A 22,686-nucleotide genomic window follows, 5' to 3' on the forward strand; every position below is an offset into this window, starting at 1 on the left:
AAACACTTTGTTAGCTTATGTTTAAATCAAACAACTAATTTTAAAGAAAGATAAAAAACGAACTATCTCATTGTACGTTTTGTTTAAATTGTTAAACAAAACTAGATGTTACACTTGATTTTATGCTATTCAATATGCTATATTGAATCTTAATATGAGGATCAAAGACTACGATTTAAGACGAAAAGAGAAGGATCAAAGACTACGAAAGTTCAAAGAGCAGGATAGAACGAAGTTTCTGAAACTTCAAAACCACAACAAATAGTTTCCACTACTCATCTTTTGTTTTGGCAAAATTGTATAAAAATTGTTTCTTTGAACACTCATTCCCCAAGAAAAACATAGAATTCTTGAACTTCAACCTGTAGTTGATGTTACAATGCAGCATCAATGCATGCATTCCCTCACACTATCAATGTTAATTTAAGAACGTAAACTCCATTCTCGCCTAATTCTCCAGTCTGGCTCGGCAACAAATTAGACGTCCTTCCAAGGGGAAGACACACGATGCATCACCTCCTTGTGCGATAAAGACACTGATTATCTGTTGGACTCGTTTCAATAATTCTCTAAAACCGCTTACTTGTACCAACCGGCAAGGAGCCACCGCAGTAAGAAACAAAAACCGCAAGCTAGAGCCTGTAAATAAGCATTCTTTCTCAGGATTACAATAAAATTATGTTCTAAAACCAATTACTTTTACCATTAACCACTATTTTTACTAAACAATATTAGCTACACAACTAATTAGACAACTAAATATCTAATAGCTACATTAGTACACCCACAAATCCGAACATGCCCCTAATGGTATGATTCATGTGAAAAAGGACCGTAGAGGATCTAGCAAGATCACCTGGAGAGAAAGAAGAACAATGCAAAGCGATTGCTCAGACATCCTTCCGAACAATCTTAAAGAGAAGTTCACTAGCGTCCCATCCTTTGTCCCTGTTAACAGTCCTGTTTTAGAGTCAAATCTGCCAAAAGAGTCATCGTCAGCTCAGGCCGGAGAGAAGTTTATCATTGGTTGAGAAAATAGAAAGGATTACCTTGGGAGACGATGCCGAGGACAAGGAATAATTCCAGCAAGCTGGTACGAATTCTTAATACGTTAGCAATGCTCAAGGGAAGAGGAAAATGAGAAGAAAGTAAGAAAATCTAACCTGGGGAAGTGACAAGAGGAAATTCAAGACTTGAGGAGCAAAGAAAATCAATAGTGTTTCGCTGTACAATTATTCAAGAAAGATCAGAAAATATGAAATATTAGAGACAAGCCCTATTACAAATCAGAAAACGCGACATTATAGTCTAAAAAAACCAAAATTTGATTAACCAAATTCCATTACATATGGCTCCCACCAGGATAGAATCGGGGGGGTCGAACGTATGAGCCGTTACCCTTGTAAAAACAAAGGTTGTTTCTAATTGATCCTTTCAGCAACATCGCATAATTGACCAGGATACACCGATACACCAAACACAAAGTTTTTGAGCACGATTAAGATTTAGACAGATAAACTTAAGAGTTACATATTTACAATACAAATGATAACATTAGCAATAACAAGAGGAAGAACTTTCACCTGTAGTGACCCAAAATGCCAACTACAGCCATTGTCATTCCCGCAAAGTATGTGTATGTGTCCCCCACAAACACTGAAGAAGGATACCTAGAAGATAAGAAAAAAGGTAAGTGAGGATACACGACGATTAACATATTAGGACATCATGCAAGTCGTTCAGCAAATATCAAAATTACCAGTTGTAAGAGAGTAAAGCCAAAGAAGTAGCGCACAAAGGTTGTACAAGATAAATAGAGAATGCATGAGCTTGCTGATAGTCCGGGTCCGTAGATGCTCCGATTTGCATAATATTATGTATAAGAATCTGAACACAACTCAATTGATCAGATTGAAAAAAACTTACTCCTCTGTCTCTTTGAACTCGTTTTGCAAATCGAAACGAGAGCTTTTTGGATGTTGTGTTACTTGTGTAGCAAATTCAAATGGACAGAGGGAGTATAGTGAAAAAAATTCAAAAGTTTAGACTTACAGCAGCTGCAATGACAACTGTCTGCCCAACTTCAAGACCATTAATACCAGCATGAATATTGATAGAATTGGTGCAGAACACTGCCAAAAGGCCCATATACAATTTATATATCCAACCTGCTTACATTGGAAGATAGCAATGCCAAAATTAGAAGGACTTCACAAATCACAGCAATGACATAACAGGAAAGTTAAAGCGCACAACATCAAATTATCAAGCATATTCCTACAACGGCTTCCTTCCACCAATTGGAAGTCGGCATTAACATTTTTTGAAATCACAACAAAAACCATTACATGGAATGAGAAGCGATCCCCTCAAGTCAAGCTTACACATACTGCAGACTTTGACAAAGATACTCCTTTGTCCCTTTGAGTTTGCTTTATTGTGGTAAAAAACCTCTCATACAGAAAACTACAATGTAGCAAATTCTAAGGGACAAAGAACTATTACCCTCTTAAAAGTTACAAGACAGGGAACTTTTGGGAGTGATTGAACATTGTCACAATTAGATCATTGGATCATGCTAATTGAGCACTACATAATGATCTACATGAATCATGATTCCTAATCATCAAACATTTCAAAGCCATTTTTTTTAATTATAGAAGATGCTGATGGAAGGGGAGGGCTAGGTGAGAATAGAACCCAGAGGAAAGTGGTACTTGCTCCAACCAAAACAAGACCCGATTCTCACACATTTGAAAGCCTTCATGTAATAAATGAATGATGAAACACGCTTCATGTTTTCTCTCTAAAACTCATGGGAACACAAGAAATCAAAAATCATAGTTACATTGAAGCAATGCTGCATTTATTGAATTTGTATTAATAAGAATACGAACTAACAAATGCATTTTACCTAGGTCTAACACCTCCAGTCCAACATATGGAATAAGAGGCTTTGGGATTACAATGGTAGTATGACCAGCATAAGCCATCAACAGAGGAAGAGCAGCAAAAGAAGGCAAGACTAATTTCCTGCATTTAGCATGCACAAAAAAGATGCTTCAGTATGAATTTTATCCCCAAAAATCAGTAGAAGGATACTTCAAAGAACATGATACTTACACCCTCCATGGGACATCAAGAACATCGTCCACAAATCCAAGCAAAATCATGAAGCAGATGGATGCCAAAGCTGCATTATACTCAACTAGCCACTGCAAAACAATGTACGAGTAATGTGAATACTTTTCTTGATAACATGCCAGGATATGTGGCTCTATATTCAAGGAGGAATCTACATAGCAACTCCCAAATATCCAGAATAGTTAATTACTCTTAATGTCAACGGCCTAAACATGAAAGTTACATATTTGATTAGGGAGATTTCCTTGTTTTCATTTGTGAGTCAGTTAGAAAGCAGATTGTTATAGATCAAATAGGAGATCTCACCCCAAAAGGCTAGTCTATAAGGTGAAGGAAGAATAGAGTTATGCTTGAATTTACAGTGTATTTAATGGGAATGAGAGTAGCTCGAAGTACTCTTAATGGGTTTTTTTTATCCATTTCTTTACACATTACGTTACAACCTTTTCCTCCCCATTTTCTGCTATTCAGTATTTTCTACTGCTATTCACTATTTTCTCTAATATGGGCAGGGGCATTCAGCCTGTTAACACCCACAGGCCACAACACTTCTACAACAGTCGATAGCTGTCTGCAAGTGAGTGACCAAAGAGGCGAAGGTTGGAAATAGTGGCAATGTGGCATTCCTCTCTAGCACCAAGTCACCACCCACAAAATAATGAAAAACAAGAACCCGTGAAGATTCTGAATCATATAACTACGATATGAATACTGTACTTATTTGCAGATACATTGTTCCCTATGATTCATGCCACAAAAATGTAGCAAGCAACCATTCAACAATATATATGTGGGTTTACACATTACAACTACAACAGCAATGTCAAAAGAAGGCCAAAGTGAACAGCTTTTTAAGATTCCATATTAACAGACAACAAACTTATATCGAAATAAAACAATACATGCCAAAAAAAACTACTGGAAAATAATTAGCCAGAAATTCAGGAGCAAAATGAAAGAAATTTAAAGTAGTTCAAGAACTTACAACGGAATCGGCAGTGAAGTTGAAATGTTGAAACAATATTGCCACAACCAGAAAGACAATTCCCACAACTATACCCAAAGACTCGGGTCTGCATATCAGTACGCCATATCATTACATAAGAAAGGAAAGTTGCAAAAGAGAAGACAAATACAAGTGAAAACTAATGGTAAGAGCCCAAATCCGGTCCTCATTACAAGTCATTAACCTAGATATATTCCTCAACTCTTACAAGTTACATCCATTTCCCTCTATTTCAAAAAAAAAAAAAAAAAAAAAAAAAAAAAAAAAAAAAAAAACCATTGTGACTCCTAAAGACAATACATGGCACAAAGATAAGCAAGAATTCAGAGGGTAAACTACATACTGGAAAGAATTAAAGAACGATGTAGTTTGCAACAAATAAGGGGCGTGTATGTTGAAGTCATTGTCCGAGCTAGACAACCTAAAAAACTCATGACATTTACAGCTAAATTCATCCAGCGACCTTATCAACACTCGATGAAATAACATCATGGCTTCACGCATTCTAGGTGATGGTTCCCTAACTAGCAATATCATAGTCAAACTCATTAAGTTGAAACTACAAAAGCATGAAGAGGCATACACCAAACACTACAATGAGCGTACACAATGCACATAATTCAATTGCAAAATATACACCAAAAATTCAAGGCATAAATTAGAAATCCAACAGCTCCTGACAAATCCAAGAGCAAAAAACTAGACTAGTCCCATGAACCCACAAATGAAAACGCATTCACTAAAATCCATCAAATTCCTACTTCTCAATTCTCATACATAAAAATGGCTAGTTTGACTTCCCAAACATCGATATTGCCTCAAATCATCTGTTTTAACATGAACCTCTATTTTGCCAAAACATCCCATAATCTCATATAACACAAAAACAAAATATTTTCCCAACATTACAAGGCTAATATAGGAGTGTTTGGAAAATGGGAAATATGAACGAGAATTGTAACATTTTTAATTGAGATTTAAGATGAGCCTCTTCACTCTAGGGCTAAAAACAGTGTAATCCTTTATTTGTTATGTTATACTTTTAGTTGAGAATTGGAGGTAAAGTCTCAACCTCAAATAACTCCTTGACATTTTTTTTTTACAGATTCCTATAGTCCCTCTAAACAGACAGCCAAAAGTAAAGATCAAACCCATATTACCCCAAATGTCATCACCAAAAACCCATAAAAATTCATAAATCCCAGTTCAAATTGATATAATAGTCTCAAAGACCACCAACAAAAATCATCTCACGAAAATATCAATATTATTTCAATTTAACAATAATATCATCCCGTTATCTTCAATCATATCTGTTACCATGATTCAACTATAAACAAAATTTGTTTGTTATCAAGGGCAAGGTCACAAACATCCGACCCTTCATTTCAAACCCCATGGGAGCCACTTAATGTCATCAGGTAATGAAATGTTTAATCTTCCATCATATAATTAAGGACCAAAATCAAATCAAAACTAGAAAATAATATAAAATATTAAAATCAATGATCCAACAATTAAATTAAGCTATGAGTTACTTCATTTTACAAAATACCATCAAAATCCCAGCAATAAAATCAACAAATAAAACAAGCAAAAATCGAGGAAAAGAAAATAGACTAACACTTTAACATTGCCTTGAGGAGTGCCTTTCTTGTTAATATCAAACCCAAACAAATTTCGACGAATTACATAACGAGAAGCCACAGGAATCAATCTCACAGTTAACAGAAAACCAGCAAAACTAAGAGCACCATTGATGAGAATAGATCGCTTAAGTTCTTCATCAATTTTAAAGTGAAAGAAGAGAAGGTAAGCATAAGGAAGCAATAAAAGAGAAGAAAGTATGATGATTTTGGTCCATTTCGAAGCTGAAATTGTGATCTTTGGTTCTTCAATTGATGATGAAGATTGTGTTTGAGATGCGTCGATTTGGGATTTGTTCGACGGTGTAGTTCCGCCGTTCGACGTTGACGGAACTCGTCGCCGGGAAGTCATTATGGTTTTTCCTTCTCACACTTAAAAAGCGTCGCTTTACGTAGAAACTACTCTCGTTTTGTCGAAATTGCCTGAATTTGTAATTTCGTTTGGATTTTGAGTTAAGAGACGCGGATGAATCGACGGTGATGGATTGACCACATTATTCTGACCAATGGCAACAAAGATAGCCTTTATTCAACACATAATAACTCAAAGTCTCAAACTAGATTATGTTAGGTGTTTCGCAAACAATCCATAGCTTGATTGATGCTTGCTAGATGATTACTATGACTAATTTGACCAGCTGATTTTATTAAATTGTTTAATCGGTTACTATGAGCAGCTTGTTCAAAAATAGCTTATTCATAACAATAAGCATTTTCAACCATATAGTTTACTTAGCATTCCTAGTTTAACAACTCAACTTTCAATTTGTATCAAAATAAGCTAAAATTACTCGATAAGCCACTTTGCTAAACAATCTCTATACGACTATACCCGATAGTTGATTGGAGTGGTTAATTTTGAAAATCTTATTAGGAATAGTTTGTTATTCATAACAGTAAGTTGTTTCAACTAGCTAATTTACGAAACACCAATATTAGACAATTTAACCACCCAATCATCTATTTGCGCTAAGATAAGATAAAATTATACAATAATATATTTGACTGGACATATTAGTTGCAGGGATTCTCTATGTAGAAGTGCGACCAAGAATAGTTGATCCAACAAGATAATCATTAATGTACCTAACTCTAGACTAGAGAGTTACAAATCTTCAAATACAAAATCATTTTAGGAAAAACAATTAGATATCAAGAATTAATGATATTTGTAGATTAATTCTTAATGAAAACCAAAATTTTTGCGGAAGCCATTCCCAATGTTTTACAAGAGAATAAACCTACATAATTTGGACAAAAAAGCATAAGCTTCATTCGATCAACCCAACTTCACCATGTCCCAAAAGGCGGGGGAGATTATCCCCCGAAACTAATACTCCTAAATGCTTGATGCCTTCATACAACGGTTCAAAACTCTCCCCTCCGACTGATTTGAAACCTTCGGAAAACATTTCAAGATCTAAACTTGGGCGTTAGACTAGCACTTCAGTACGAGGCCAATGGGACAGTGATCACTACCGATTACATCAGGGAGTATATACGAGTCGTGAACTTGGTCGGCTAATTGTTTTGAGACTAAAAAGTAGTCTAGTCGCCATCCTGCGTGGTAATGAGAAGGGTATTAAGAATCATATAAGGAATTAGTGAAGATTATAGTATTATCCATGATCATGAAGATTAACACCATTGGTACACAAAATTCAATTCAATTCAATACGAATACAATTCAATTCAATACGAGAAACAGAACGAGCTTAGGAGAAATTTGATCAAATGGAAGCTAAGATGGAGCCATGATGTTGTCCGAATACATAAATCATGATTCATGAGTAAGAAATATATATAACCATAAAAAGTTAATGACAAATACTGCCGTCTTAGCTCAGTGGTAGAGCGCGTGGCTTTTAACCACGTGGTCGTGGGTTCGATCCCCACAGACGGCGTAACCAGATTATTGTTTTTTATTTTTTTTGAGATTAAGGCTTTGGCAATATTGTTGTATGCAAGATGCATAAAGTTGACGGAAAAAGTTTAATACCTCTGTTTGTTTTACGTCCACCATGCCTGTAACCCCAGTAAGTATAGCCCACAATATCAGGATGCTGATTTCTGAATGTATCGACAAATCCCTTTGACAGAAAGTTTTTCTCAAATGACTCCCGTTCTTCGATTGTAAATCCAGCACTTCGCTTATTCCCCTGGAAATTTTGATGGCGATCAAGTGCATTGACAGAAAAATCCAATGCGTCAAAGTAAAAGGGTTTTTAATTGGGGGCGGGGGAGGGCGGGTAAGAAAACAGACCAAAACCCTCATCATCACGAGGAAGTCGCGATTAAAGGGAGCCCCTCAACTCGAGTATCGCCTAACATAAGAGGTCCCAGAAGGCATATTTATGCGACAATAAATGTGATGAAATATTAACCATGTTTTGAATCCATTTTCTAGGAGATAACAAAGCAAGGAATTACACATCACATTGTATTTTGTAGATTAGGAGATTAACAGAACTGAAATGACTTACGGCAGGGTTGTAAATGTCTATCTCTTGATGGGCACAGTTCAGATCACCCGTCAATATTACAGGCTTCGATTTTTCTAGTTCCTGCCGGACGCAAAGAAAAGCTATGTCATGGATCTGTAATTGATAGTCAAAAATAGAACAGTCTTTAACACAAAAATTCAAAGGAGTTTACGAAATACCAGCAATCAACAGCTAGAACAAAATCACATGACAAATGTAAATGTTAGAATAGAGAACACACATACGAAGTAATGCCGCCCTTTTGTAATCAAAGACTATAAGATCGGTCTCAAAGAGCCATCAAGAAAAATGTATTCAATAGACAGGAAAAAAATACAATAATTTAAATATCAAGCACGATTTTTTTTGGTTTTATATGTGTGGAGTGTCGGGTGTGGGAAAAGAGAACAGGAACCCGAAAAATCTAGTTTATGGGCACGGCACAAATTCTACAAATAACAAAATTTATTCTTACTTTCATGTAATGGCTGAGAGAGGGGTCCCACTCCGTAGTCCTGTACGCCTAATGTCAAAAGCACTAGTTAAAATGAATATAAACACACCCGAGACCTGACAAAAACAATCGCAATAATATTTCCGAAATGAAAAGGAACCGATACCAATCTTTTTAAGCCATCTCCTGAATTGGGAACATATACACATAGTAGATAAAACGACTCAAACTCAGCCGTCACCACACGCCCTTCTGTATCATGGTCTGATATCCCGAGGCCATATCGCACTGATAGAGGTTTTATCTAGCACATAGAGAAAAAATATCAACTATAATAATTGTTGAAAAAAAGGGCACAAGTTCACTAGCTATACCCGTGAAACAATTGAAGTGCCGGAGTATCCAGCTTTGGCTACACTGCATGTCCAAAAACTATTTTCATAGCCTTCCAAAAGATCTTTGACTCTCTCGACATCCTTTTCCTGGCAAAGGTACCATATATTTCAGATATAGTACACCTCTCTTATCATATAAAGAATTTTCACGCGTTCATTGCACTCAAGAAAGAGAAAAAATAGTAAAGAAAAGGACATAAAATCCTTCATTCCATTATGTTTTATTTACAACAAGGCATGATTTTGGAAGTTTGACGGTAATGTCTTACAACAATATATAGTGCATGAATTTTCAAGATTTTTTTACATATGATTTGTGTTTAAACCTTATAAAAAACTTCATGTTTCACAGCAGAGAAGACAGTTCTTATAGTCAATTTGGTTTCAATCAAACATGAAGTCGGTGAACATTTTTGGTCAATAACACAAAGATGGCAAGGAAAAACCACTTTTATTTCTTCAGGAAGTTTTCGTGGGTCCGCCATTAGATTCTAAAAGTGTGATTTACATTATTGAAGTTGCTATTTAGACCAACCTACAACATTGGGTGCTTTACGTCATTTGTGGTCAAAGTCACCCTCCCGCTAACTGCCCTAAATGTGGGTTCCACCGAAACATAATTCGCTAGTTAGTCCGTCTTTTAGATTTCCGATTCATTCAAAATGGTTCAAAAATAGCCTAAAATCGACCATAATTTCGCTTTTTTTATTCGTGATTTGCAAGTTAATTAGCAAATCATGTGACACTGTAGGGTTCCAAGGAACTAAGTAACCTTATTCAACTATTATATGAGAATTAAATGACGATTCGAAGTTGCATTCTACATTGATGATTGATCACGCACAAACACAAAACGATGCGGCATAACCTCCAATGATACAAAACAGCCCCTAGTAACAATAAACAAAAGCATGTCTGGCTAGCATTTTTACTCTTTTAACACAAGAATGCAAACGGGAAAATAGGATAGCTTATAATCAAGGATTTGAAAGGAACACATCCATAATCACAAGAGTAAGGTCGTGTACAACTGTACATATAATTCCCTGTCTCCTATCTTTTCACGCCGTTAGGAAGCCAACAGCCTCATTGAAGCGTCACAAATGAATAGTGATAGCAATAAAGAAAAGGGGAACTACCACACGAAACAATTCCACAATTCTATGAAATCTAAGTTGCTTCCTTAATAGATGATCCAATAACTAAACTGTAACTTTAGGAGTCAACTTAGCTTCCAAGGTCCAAATAGATAACCATAGAAATGTTCTGGTCACCGTGTTACATAATTCGTTTTCTAATTCGCTTTTTGAATTCGCGATTCTCTTAAAATGACCAAAAATAGCCTTAGAGTGACCATAATTCGTTTTTTTGATTCCCGATTTGCGAGGAAATTAGCGAATCATGTGACATTAGTTCTGGTTAATCAAAATCAACTGGAACTGAATATGCAAGGATTTGCCTCCACAGCTATTAGCCTCAGCAAAATCAGAATAATATTTACACAACATTACTAACAGTGTTCAGTAATAATTTAGATGAATTTTTTAAAAAAATTGTAATTACAATATACTCGCCTGTAATTTGGTCTCTTGCAAGCATAAAACATCAAAATCCTCTCGTTCAGCAAGCTCGAGTGCAGAGAATCCTTCCAATTTCAGTAGTGCTCTCAAACCATTTACATTCCAAGACACCAGCTTCACAAATTTTGTAGCACGCGTAAGAGGAGGCGGTCTCATAGTTCTAGGATTATAAGCAACCCATCCTTTCTGAGGCTTTTTGTGGGCAAACCTAGTCCAAGGTTCCTTCTCATAAGCGGATTCCTCAACCTCTTGAGTTACTTTCACATGAATGCTAGTAGCTTCTGCAGCCACTTTTCTTTCTGCAGAACATTTTTTTCCTGCTGCAATTAACCCCATTCAAATACCCATAACATAACTCTTAGTATTGACTATAGATTAAAAATATAGCAAAAACAACATGCATCCATACAATTCGTAAATGGGAAATCTTGGTTCATCAACACAGGCATGTGCAGTTCAATTTAGGGAAACAATAAGATCTATACCAGATATATGACCAGTTTTCACGGATGTACTCTGCTTCACTGTCTTGATGTCAATATCGATCTCTAAAGTCTCATCTTTTATTTCTTTCTTTCTATTCACTTTCCGTTTTGGTGAGTTGATTTGATTCAAAACTTGCTCCTCTGAAGACTCTTTTTCACTTACCACGGAACTTATACCTGCTCATATGCCACATTTCAACACTTTAAGAACACAAATATATGCCATGCTACAAAAAAAAAAAAAACCAAATCACTACCGCATAATATACTCCTATGAGAAGTCGGCATTTTGGAGTTCTTACCATCAACTCCATTTTCCAAAATAGTTTTCAAAGCTGAAACAAGCTCCTGCTTTCGACCTTTGGAAGGTGCTCCAACGTTTCTACAAAAGCACCACCAGTGAATAATTTAAAATGAATACACATTCCAACATCAACCCGTAATGATTACTTGTTAAAGTTTCAATCTCGAAAATCTTAAACAAAGAAACACCATTTTCATACTCAAATTCCCCAAGTACGTATATTGCCCTTCACACCATATAGAAAAACAAAGCCACATCGTATCATATTGGCCCAGTTATAGAAGGTTTGAAAATCTAACAAGGTTTTCAAACCAGGCCCTATCATAAAGGCATAAAAAACTGCGTTTTAGGGTTGATCCATGGAGAATATCATGGTTTCAACCGATATTCGGTGATAAAACAACCACATCAAACGTTACCATAATCTCAACCCAAAAGTTATCTTTCTGTATACTTCACACTAACTATTCATGTGGTCCTACTTATAGAACTTTTGGAAGTTAGTGATTCAATTCTTATTTAATTCTTTTTAATATTCAGTTGCACATCAACTTTTTATAATTCTTACCTATACAAAATTAAAGAAATTAATGGTCAAATTGTTAGTGTATAAGATCTTGAGTTCTCTACCATTAGCTTAAACTTTTGGTTGAGTTGGTTTCATGACATGGTATCAAATTTCAACGTGACAAAGAGGACATAGAATCAAATCTCAACCACCCCTTAATATTTTCCATCAAGTATAAACAGAGCTTGTGTTGAATCCAAACTTTGGCCCAAATGGCTCGCGTATGAGGGGACATTTTAGAGTATATGAGATATCCTAGGGACTCACCCATTGGCTTAAGCTTTTGGTTGAGTTGGTTCCTTGACACAAACACATGCAAGGAAGACCATGTAAAACACAAGTATAAAGAAAAAAAAAATAGTAGAGTGAATTGGTTACCAGGATATACCAACAAAGAGCTACAAGCTAATAGAGATAATTCAATAATGTATCTTAGAAAGCATTCCGAATTATCAACCCAAAAATCAGAAAATCTTGAAAATTTCTATTAATGAAGGAGATAAAAAGTCACCTTAGTGCTGTTCTAAGTTCTTGAACTGTCAAATTCTCCACCCTTCCTGGGTCTTTTTTTAAGCTTAAAATTTCAGCTAATTTGCTTCCCACAACATTCTCCTGTATAATAAAACATACATATATGAACAAAAATAAAAGAACCCAGATAAACAAAACAGCAAACAGGAACAAAATCAACATTTAGGACTAAAAAGGTATATAAAACCAACATTTGGGACATTGTCTTGAGAATTAGGATTAACAGCAACAGAAAGTTTAGCCCTTTTCTCTTTATTACCAGAACCCATTACTCCCACTCGAATCGCAAACAATTTTCTGTTATTCAGATTCTTCTGTAAACCTGTACAACTGTAAGTGCTGATATTCAAAAATGGGTTACACAATTTCTCACTGAAGAATTCATTTGAAACAATATGTAGTAATTAGGAAAAATATGTTAATTAGAGAAGAATTGACCTAAAATTGATGAGATTTCGAAACCCTAATAGCATGTTGTAGGAATGTATATGAAAATGTTTTGGGCATATTGATATTGATATTGGCGCGGTAATTAACCAGGTGTTTCGAAACACTACTATTTGTACATGTCACTCTCTGCTTACTAGCACGCGGTTCTCCAAAAAAAATATATATATTTTATCATAAAATTTTAATTTAAAAAAATTATCTAAAATAATACAATTTTTTCATATAATAATCTCACTTATTGATTAATATGAATAATTTTAATTTTAAGGGATATTTGCATATAATAAGCTTGTATAATTCGATGACCATTTATAGTAGGTAATTCACCAAAAAATTTAACTAAAAATTAATGTAAAATTAAAGAAAAATTTTGAAAATTTACATAAAAAAATTTGAATAATTAAAAAACCAGAAATTTTTGTAATATTTTAAACATTTTTTTTGATATTTAATTTTAATTTATGTTTTTTTACCAAGTCATCCGTTTACTGGGTTTACTCTAGGAAAATAATCTCCAAGATTGAAATTATTCATAGTTAATCAATTATCGTAAGAAAATCATTAAAAGGATAATTTTATTATTATAGGTAATTTTTCATAAAAAAAATAATTATTTGAACTTTAACGATCAAGTAATTGAATTGAAATTATAGTAGTTAATTCAATTGAATTATCCTTATGATGTAGCTAAGGAAAAAATAATAATTAGATAGCAATCGTGTATATATTTGGATTCTATGATAACATAAATAAGAATAAGGAAATTAAATAAGAATATAAGACATTTAACATGAATGTGTGAAACAAATAGTGCGACATTGATTAGTCATTTGAAAGTATGAGCTTCTCAGTTAATTTTGGCAAAAATTTCTTGGTCACATTTGGCTGTAGTTTAGTACTCACAAATCACATGTATCCATCCATAAAAATTATTACACTATGGATTATTGAATTATAACAAAATTAATTTTGGTTGGATGAGTTGCGATAATACAATAAAATTTTGAATTGTGTAGATATATTAAAAGGAAAAAAAAATTAATTGAGATTTACATAAAGTTATAGAATCTTTACCCAAAATAAAATTATAACAATTTTTTATGAGAAATTTTAGAAAATTATTAGTGAAATGGCGAAATAATTAATTTTCTAGAGATGATGAAGTATACCACTTATACAATCTTTTTACTCGATCACAATGTAATTATTTTTTTTAATGCAAAATTATTTTTTTACCAAAAAGAAATTTTCGCATTGATGATGATTCTAGGCCTGGTGAAGGAGCTTGTGGTGATGCAACCACAGAAGCAAAAATTCCAGATTCCCTCAACTTTTGAATTATTACCTAATTAATAAACAAATTTTTAAAATGTATATCAATATCAAGCTACAAAAGTTGGGGGTAATATACATACTATTTTTCTCTTCAGAATATATATATATATATATATATATATATATATATATATATATATATATATATATATATATATATATATATATATATATATATATATATATATATATATATATATATATATATATATATATATAAAGTCAAGTCAATACAAACATTATTGTCACATGTAAAAATAATTATTGGATAAAAAATATATTTGACCAAATAATGAGTTATATTGTGATTTGTGGGAGACATTTTTTCAATGAGACGACCTTGAAATAAAGAGCTTATATGCTACGATCCTTCCATTTTTTTCAAACGTCTTATTTGCTTTTGGGTTACTATTTATTAATCACTTTTAATTTGTACTTTATTCTTAATCCACACATTTAAACATAGTAAGACAGATCTTTTATGATTCGTCGCAACATAAGATTTATTAATATCTAGTTTTTATGATTTTTAATTATACATAATTGTTCCTATTAAATATTGAATAAGTGTAATGATAAACATACAAAAAACAAATGACATTTAAAATGAAACAGAGAAAGTAATAATTTATATTTTTATTAATTAAACTATTTAATTTATATATAAAACATGTTTCACAATGAGATAGTCTCATACGTGAATATTTGAAAATAAATAGCATTTGGACTTACCATAGGAGTATAAATGCGAGTCATAAAACCATAGTTGGATAGTTTTAGGTTCATTTCTTTATTAGTCCAAACCACATGATCCCGGTACCTAAATTACAAGCAAATTTATTAGACAAGAACATAAATCATTAACGAAAAAGCTTTTATACCTATGCAAAATCATTTTACACATTGCAAACAAAATTAGATACAAATAAAGAATGAGTAAATTATTAAGAAATCAACTTAACAAAAAACTTAAGCCGGTGATTGAAATCTTAGAGTATGAACAACGATGTACGTCTTTCTCAACTATTGTATTATTCTACTTAAAAGGAGAGAAGGATGAGATTTCGACCCGTATAAAGATTCTTTAGCCACTTTCAAATAAAATAGACAACATTAAACATGAACAATAAAATGATTAATAACAAAAATATTGAAGTCTTGAATATAAGGCATGTGCTAATTAAGTTTTCTCACCATTCCAACATTTTTCCAGGTGTTTCAGTAGAAGCGACTACAAATGTCTGAAAATTATATAAACAATAAATTCTTTTTTAATTATTAGAAATAAAATTACCATAAAAAAGTAAAGTATTATATATACAAGGCTTCTTTGACATATATGAGTGTGAGTTGGAGCTGTTGATTGGAATTATTAGCTGATTTGACCAGATGAAAGCACTATTAATAAACTTATTGTTTAAGCCAAGTGTTAATCAAAGAGATATTCGATAAAATTAATTGCTGGCTACATCGACTTTATTAGAGTAAAAGTAATCTAAAAGTTAAAAGTTAATGAAAAAACTTACTACGAGTAGCTTTTAAGTTTTGAATAAAACTAAAATTTTAACTAGCTTACAATCTAATAACCAAATATTTTTTATTGTCTGCTAAACTAAAAAGTCAAAAATTAAAAGTCAAAAACCAATAAAAAAAACTAATTATTAAATAGCTCGCAGGAAATAAAATGGTTTTATAGTAACTTACAGTTTGATCAAATTCTAACCAAAAACATCGTTTGACATCCTCTTTTGTAGGCTGACATGATTTACATCTATTCTTGAAGTTAAGTCGGAGAATCTTGCATATGTGTATTGCAAAATTACTTGTTCGTCTAATGTAATTTCTCTGTCAATATTTATCATAAATTAAACTATGAATTTGTCTTTAAGCAATATTTATAACCATTTATGCAAAAATTATTTTCTCTGTAATTGACTTAAAATGCTCTTACATTGTAACAGTTTAATTAATTTTTATGGAATAAAGTATACTACATATTTTCAAATTGATGATCAAATATTCAAATTGAGTGAGTCAAATTCAATTATTATCTGATCCGTTTTTTAAATTTAATTACAATATCTGTTGAGTCGGAATCCACTAGTTAAAATAATTTTAGTAGATTATTGAATTTTGAAAATGTATTTCCTCAATTTACTCTTTAAGGATATATATGGTATTATATAATCAAAGTAAAAACAACCCAATCAACAATGACCTAAGTTGAAATCGATCATTTTGACAGATTCAATATTAATGTAGTGAATTGTTTTGTTATCAAACTTATCAATAATCTTAACTTTTGATGAATTTAATTAGGTTTCCGATAACTATAAAAAAAATACTCCCTTGTTATTCCCTCCACTTCTTTGATGAATTCTCACCATATGCATCCAAATGTGTAAATTCAGGGAAATAGAGAGAATATTTTTATTAGTAATGACTCATATTTTCGAATGCGACAACAATGGTAGTAACACACTAAATATGTATGGGTCAGCCCAATAAAAATGGTATCACCGTAAAACCGTTTCATTTAAGAAGTTTGTAAAATAAAGAAGATAATAAATAAATTTGTATGAAAAAGGAAAAAGAAGGCATACTTGGGTTCTTTATTAGCATAGTTATAACAACGATGAGCAGCATTAGGACATAGGTGATCTTGAATTCTTGCGGCTGATTTAACATTTCCGTAAGTTATGAAATAATTTTGGTTACCTCCAGCTCCCAAAATATACAATTCAAAGTAATTTGTATTGTTTGGAAGCTGCAAGAAATTCTTTTTGAACAAGGCAACCTGAAAATATATATATTACATAATTATTGATTTTATTTAAACCAATCTATACATATCGGCCTATATTAAAGATCATGATAGTGCCCAAACCTTATCATAAAATATAAATTATTATAAATTTTTTTAACAAAAATTGTAAAATAAGTTGAAAATTTTAAGTATTATGTTATCGACACCCTCGAATCCTATAATCAGCTACTCTTTAATAAATTGTTAAAAAAAATTCTAGAAGATCGTTTTTTTTTTAAATTTATCCTTTTTTTTACAATTTTTTTTTTTTACAATTTTCAGAAAGTAATTTTGACAAAACTCATGTAATTATATATATATATATATATATATATATATATATAAAATGATTAATAGAGGCGCCATTAAATTGATGATCCATCTTTTTTTTGATGTTGGTGCTCTTTGATATAGATCACTTATATGCAGTAGGAGTTGTCAGTCAATTTATGCACAAATTGTAAACACAACACATGGAAGCAGTGTTTCGTATTTTGAGATATCTTAAGGGAAACCCCCGGAAGAGGAGTCTTATATCGAAGGAATAAACACCTAAACCTTACTGCCTACACAGATGCGGATTGGGTAGGTGACAAAGATGACAGAAAGTCAACCTCAGGGTACTTTACCCTTGTAGGAGGTAACTTAGTAACATGGAGAAGCAAGAAACAGAAAGTCGTTGCTTTATCCAGTGCAGAAGCAGAATTCAGACGGGTTGCAAAGGGGATTACTGAGATCCTATGGCTTAGAAAGCTATTAACATGACTTGAATTTACTCCCAAAAGAAGCTGTGAACTTTATTGTGACAATCAAGCTGCCATCAATATTTCCGAAAATCCAGTGCAACATGATCGGACGAAACATGTCAAAATCGACAGACATTTCATAAAAGAAAAACTGGAAGCAAATGTGATTAAGCTCCCTCATGTAAAGTCTAAGAACCAACTGGCAGATATCCTCACAAAGGTAGTAGGGATGCAACTCTTTGAAGAAACTTTGTGCAAGTTGGGTGTTAGTGACCCTATGACCCAACTTGAGGGGGAATGTTAGAATATAAGAAAATCAGAATAAATCAGAATATTTAGTTTAATATGGAAACTAAGATTTTGTAATTAAGGGAATTTCATATTGTGTAATCTTTTATTATAGGAAACCCTAGGTAGCTTGATGTATATATAAACACAACATTTTACCTCTTGTAATTAAGCCAAAAAAATCTATTGAATACATAATTACAGAAAACTTGTATATACCATTAAAAATTTAAAATAATGACATTTAAATTAAATATCATTAAATATATTCCACTAAAAATATATTATAATGTCGTAGTGAATTTTTATTGTCTCACACTGGTAACAAATTTATAATTAACTTGGGGATTACACTTATTCCGACGGAAATAGGATCTAATATTCTTAAATTAACTTAATAATAGTAGAAAATGGCTCTAAGATAATATGTACCTTACAATTAATTAATTGGGGGACACAATTGTCAACCTGTAAAATCAATGAATGTTATGGAGAAAATTTAATTTAGCAATTAAGTAGAAGTTTTATTACATTGGTCCGCCTACCCTTAGACCATGATGCACACTAGAATGAGGTGTACCAACAATAACATTAACCGCTCAAAAAACTCAAAAAAAAAAATAATAATAAAATTAAGATGTATAATTTTTTTGAAACTAAAATTAATATGTATTATTGGATGCATAATAATTGTGTACTAATTTATCAACAATGATTTAATATAATAAATAGGTATGTTTTGCAACAAAAATGATTGTTTTAATTTTTGAATAGTAAATTGGATTTTAATAAGAAAATGATCAGTTAAGTAATAGGTGATCGTGCTACTATAAAGAATAAATAGATATTAAATAAAAGAAGATGCAAATAAAAAGTATTAACTCTATCATTATACTCCCTCCTATTCATTTTAAATATTCAATTTGATTTTTTAACGCTATTCATCAATTACTCTTATAATGTGTTTTGTTTTTAATCTATAAGTTCAAACATATGCAAGTGAAATCTTGTTAGATTTGTCTTATTGTAAATTTTATTAATATCAACTTTTTATAATTTTTACTCAAACACGAGTAGAGATATTTATGATTGAAAATATGTATAAGCATTGACAAATGTGCCAAAATCAAATGGAACATTTAAAGTGAATATGAGGGAGTATTACTCAAAAAATATGACTCCAATGATAAAAAAGTATACTCTGTTGTCCTAGTTATTTTGCCTAAATTGATAAAACAAAGATTAAGAGATTGAGTTAGATGAGTTAAAGTGGTGAATTTATTTAGAAATTAGAAACAAAAAAATAAAGAGTAAAAGTGTGTAAAAATAGTAGGATTTTATCCCAAAATAGATATTCTCTCTATTTTTTTTTTATCTTTCGTATTAATATAATGGGTAGTTTCAAAAGTTCTTCCACTTTAGAATACTTTCTATTTTTAGAAAGTTTTTATCCCACTTTTACCCCTTAAAATCCCCTTTTTCTTTTAATGTACCCCTTTTCTTTTATTTATAATTATTTTCACTCTCATACTTTCAATACAATCATTACTTCACACTACTATTTAATTAAAATAATACCCGCTATAAACCTCATACTTCCAATACAATCATCACTTCACACTACTATTTAATTAAAATAATATCCACTACAACTCAAAGATTTTATCTTTCTTAATATGTGCGAAAAATCCAGTACAAAATAAAATTATTTGGACGACTAATATGAGGCAGATTGAGATAGAAGAAGGGAGTATATTATAGCATTAGCGGTGAGCCGGTGATGGATTTTTGTAAAGGCTCAAAGGGGCCCGACTCTCGTGAAAATTTTTAGTTTAGTATACAATAGCAAAATGTTGATTCTATGACAATATAATTACATAAAAAGTGTGGTTTAGTGGTTAAAAGTGTAGTTTTGTGCTTGGGGGATGGATTGTGTCTCAATTTTTTGTTTGAATAATAATCTTAGCCTTTGTAAATTACAGTTTTTCATCTATTATCATTATACTCATAATAACCCTCTCATCGTTATATTTATAATATTTTGCTTATAAAAATTATGATCTAAAAAGAGATAAAAGACGACATACAATTAAAGTAGATTAAGAAATTATGACCAATGATTTAATAGCTCAAAATTAAAACAAAAGATGCATAACACACTAAATTATTAATTATATACTCTTTGCATACAATATTTTTGCAAAACAAAAGGTTGTAGTTGTATTCTTACTAACATTGAAAGGACCATTGTCATTTAACAATTAACCACTATTTTGACATTCAATTAAATGCATGATCCTCCATGCTTAAATCCCCTATTTGTTCACCACAAAATTCAATTTTTTTTTCACATTAAAACATCAAATATATATATATAAATATATTTCCCTCAACTTAGCTCTTTCCTTCATTATTTATTCTCCTAAAAATGAATGAAAATCTACTAATTAGTGGTAAAAAAACTCTTTCAACCTTCTTCAAAGAAGAGATTATAGAAGATTATCAATCACCAAGCTTTCATCACCTATCTCAAACCCTTTCTCCTACTCATTTCCCTCAATCATCATCACCATTATTCCCACAAAGCCCGGAATCATTATGGTCTCATTCTCCATCATTACACCCATCTCAAAACTCTTCACTCTTATATTGTTGCATATCCTCTCTCCGCCACGACGGAGATGTATACTCCATTGCAGTTTTAGGAGATCTGGTTTTAACAGGGTCAAAAAGTCGTAGAATCCATGCATGGCAGTCACTCGACTGTCATACAAAAGGCTACATTCGTACTAATTCAGGTGAAATTCGAACTATGATCACTCAAGATAATATGCTTTTCACTTCACATAAAGATCATAAAATCAGGGTATGGAACATAAAAAGTTTTCACACCAACCCTAATTTTAGGCCTAAAAAAGTGACTACCCTACCAAATATTACAAATTTCAAAACCTTTATATTTAGACCAATGTCACATCAACAACATAAGTCTATATCAAACCCTATAAACCCATTACATAAGGACATCATCTCATGCATGGCTTATTACCATATTGAAGGGATATTATACACAGGATCATTTGATAAAACTATTAAAGCTTGGAGATTAGTAGAAAGAAAATGTATAGATTCCTTCATTGGTCATTCAAATAAAATTAATGATATGGTAATTAACCAACAAAATGGGTACCTTTTCACTTGTTCATCAGATGGGACAGTCAAAATGTGGTTAAGGGTATATGGGGAAACCTCACATGCCCTTATTAAGGTCCTTATTTTTCATACCTCCCCAATTAATGCCTTAACATTAAGTACATCCCCATCACAAAATCACAATAGTTTTTTGTACTCCGGTTCATTTGATGGGTCCATTAAATTTTGGGAACAAGAAATGATAATCTCTTCTCAATACAATAATAATTTAGGAAATAAAAACGACTCGTTGTTTCAAGGTCATCAGTTCGCAATATTTTGTCTCGTTTCCTTAGACAACCTTGTGTTAAGTGGATCAGAAGACTCGACAATTAAGATTTTTAGAAGACAGAATGAGAAAAAACCGTCACATGAATGTGTTGCGGTTTTAGAAGGACATAGAGGACCTATAAGATGTTTGGCTACTTTATTACAAAAGGAGACTAAAGATGAGATTAATTTCTTAGTATTTAGTGCTAGTTTGGATCAAACTTTTAAGGTATGGAGAGTTAAAGTTTTGCAAGATCAAATGAAGAATAATTGTAAAATTGAAGAGGATAAAAGGAAAGAAGATCATGGTGGAAGAAATAAATCCATGGATTTATATGAGCCTACTCCTGTTTTATCTCCTTCATGGGTAAATTGGAAGCTTCATCGTCATAGTATTCATTAGTTAGTTACAAATAAGAATATTTTTTTTTATCAGGCTGAAGACGGAGTGAATCAGGTGAGAATCGAATTTAAGATATTTTCTTTTTAAAAAATGATAATTACTCTCCCACTGATTAGATATGACTTGATTTTTAGTTATAGAATAATATTTATTTTGTTTGAAATATATTAGTGTTGTTTTAATAGTACTATTAGTATGTTAAAATAGTTTAGTTTTGTATTAATGTTTGTTTTTAGTAAATAAATATTGAAATTTGAAAATTTTATTTAATAAGATGTAAAGCATAAAATGTTGTATGTTATAAATATTGAAGGGTTACATCTCTTAATTTTTAGGGTTTACTTGCAATTTTTGATAGTAAGAATTAGTGGTATTTATGGCTTAGTCTTGTTAAGATGGTAAAATTATTATTTTTATGTTCATAAGCATACCAAAAGTAATATATAAATGTCAAAATTCAAAAAATGTAACAAATTATTTCATAAAACGTGTCAAAATGATAAATCGACTTCTTATTACCAAAAAAGTGCCAAAATTAATTTCAAAAATTGTTAGAAAATTTTAATTAAAGTGTCATACATAAAGTGCCAAAATATAAAT

At 31.9% G+C, this 22,686-nt stretch overlaps 3 protein-coding genes and 1 non-coding gene across 8 annotated transcripts; 2 read left to right on the plus strand and 2 right to left on the minus strand.

Annotated features, from left to right (window-relative positions):
* Positions 1–235: 235 nt before the first annotated feature.
* On the minus strand, positions 236–6,349 carry LOC130825164 (uncharacterized). The gene is made up of 11 exons (XM_057690242.1): positions 5,775–6,349; positions 4,130–4,217; positions 3,124–3,215; positions 2,915–3,033; positions 2,053–2,168; positions 1,760–1,887; positions 1,584–1,670; positions 1,164–1,224; positions 1,050–1,090; positions 857–977; positions 236–639 (listed from the first exon to the last, which is right to left on the minus strand). The coding sequence occupies exons 1-11, from the start codon at positions 6,146–6,148 to the stop codon at positions 580–582; spliced, it is 1,287 nt and encodes a 428-aa protein (XP_057546225.1). The 5' UTR covers positions 6,149–6,349; the 3' UTR covers positions 236–579.
* A 597-nt stretch (positions 6,350–6,946) lies between these two features.
* On the minus strand, positions 6,947–13,120 carry LOC130826158 (DNA-(apurinic or apyrimidinic site) endonuclease, chloroplastic). 5 transcript variants are annotated; one of them, XM_057691721.1, is made up of 12 exons: positions 13,035–13,120; positions 12,788–12,918; positions 12,577–12,677; positions 11,496–11,575; positions 11,194–11,370; positions 10,703–11,028; positions 9,108–9,215; positions 8,900–9,037; positions 8,755–8,802; positions 8,280–8,360; positions 7,796–7,955; positions 6,947–7,356 (listed from the first exon to the last, which is right to left on the minus strand). In XM_057691721.1, exons 2-12 carry the CDS (start codon positions 12,863–12,865, stop codon positions 7,235–7,237), a joined length of 1,419 nt encoding a protein of 472 aa, XP_057547704.1. In that variant the 5' UTR covers positions 12,866–12,918; positions 13,035–13,120; the 3' UTR covers positions 6,947–7,234. The 5 variants fall into 5 exon arrangements, with proteins under 5 accessions (XP_057547704.1, XP_057547703.1, XP_057547700.1 ...); XM_057691720.1 differs by having other exon boundaries at positions 10,703–11,025; positions 12,788–12,926; positions 13,035–13,117; XM_057691717.1 differs by having other exon boundaries at positions 12,788–12,935; positions 13,035–13,117.
* TRNAK-UUU (transfer RNA lysine (anticodon UUU)) lies at positions 7,629–7,700 on the plus strand. Its single transcript has one exon. It is a non-coding gene; the product is annotated as a tRNA-Lys (tRNA).
* A 7,529-nt stretch (positions 13,121–20,649) lies between the features above and the next one.
* On the plus strand, positions 20,650–22,086 carry LOC130825910 (protein JINGUBANG-like). The gene has a single exon (XM_057691370.1). It carries the CDS (start codon positions 20,650–20,652, stop codon positions 22,084–22,086), a length of 1,437 nt encoding a protein of 478 aa, XP_057547353.1.
* Positions 22,087–22,686: the final 600 nt, after the last annotated feature.

This window comes from Amaranthus tricolor, chromosome 10, assembly GCF_026212465.1.
Source record: "Amaranthus tricolor cultivar Red isolate AtriRed21 chromosome 10, ASM2621246v1, whole genome shotgun sequence".
In the NCBI taxonomy this organism is placed as follows: Eukaryota; Viridiplantae; Streptophyta; class Magnoliopsida; order Caryophyllales; family Amaranthaceae; genus Amaranthus; species Amaranthus tricolor.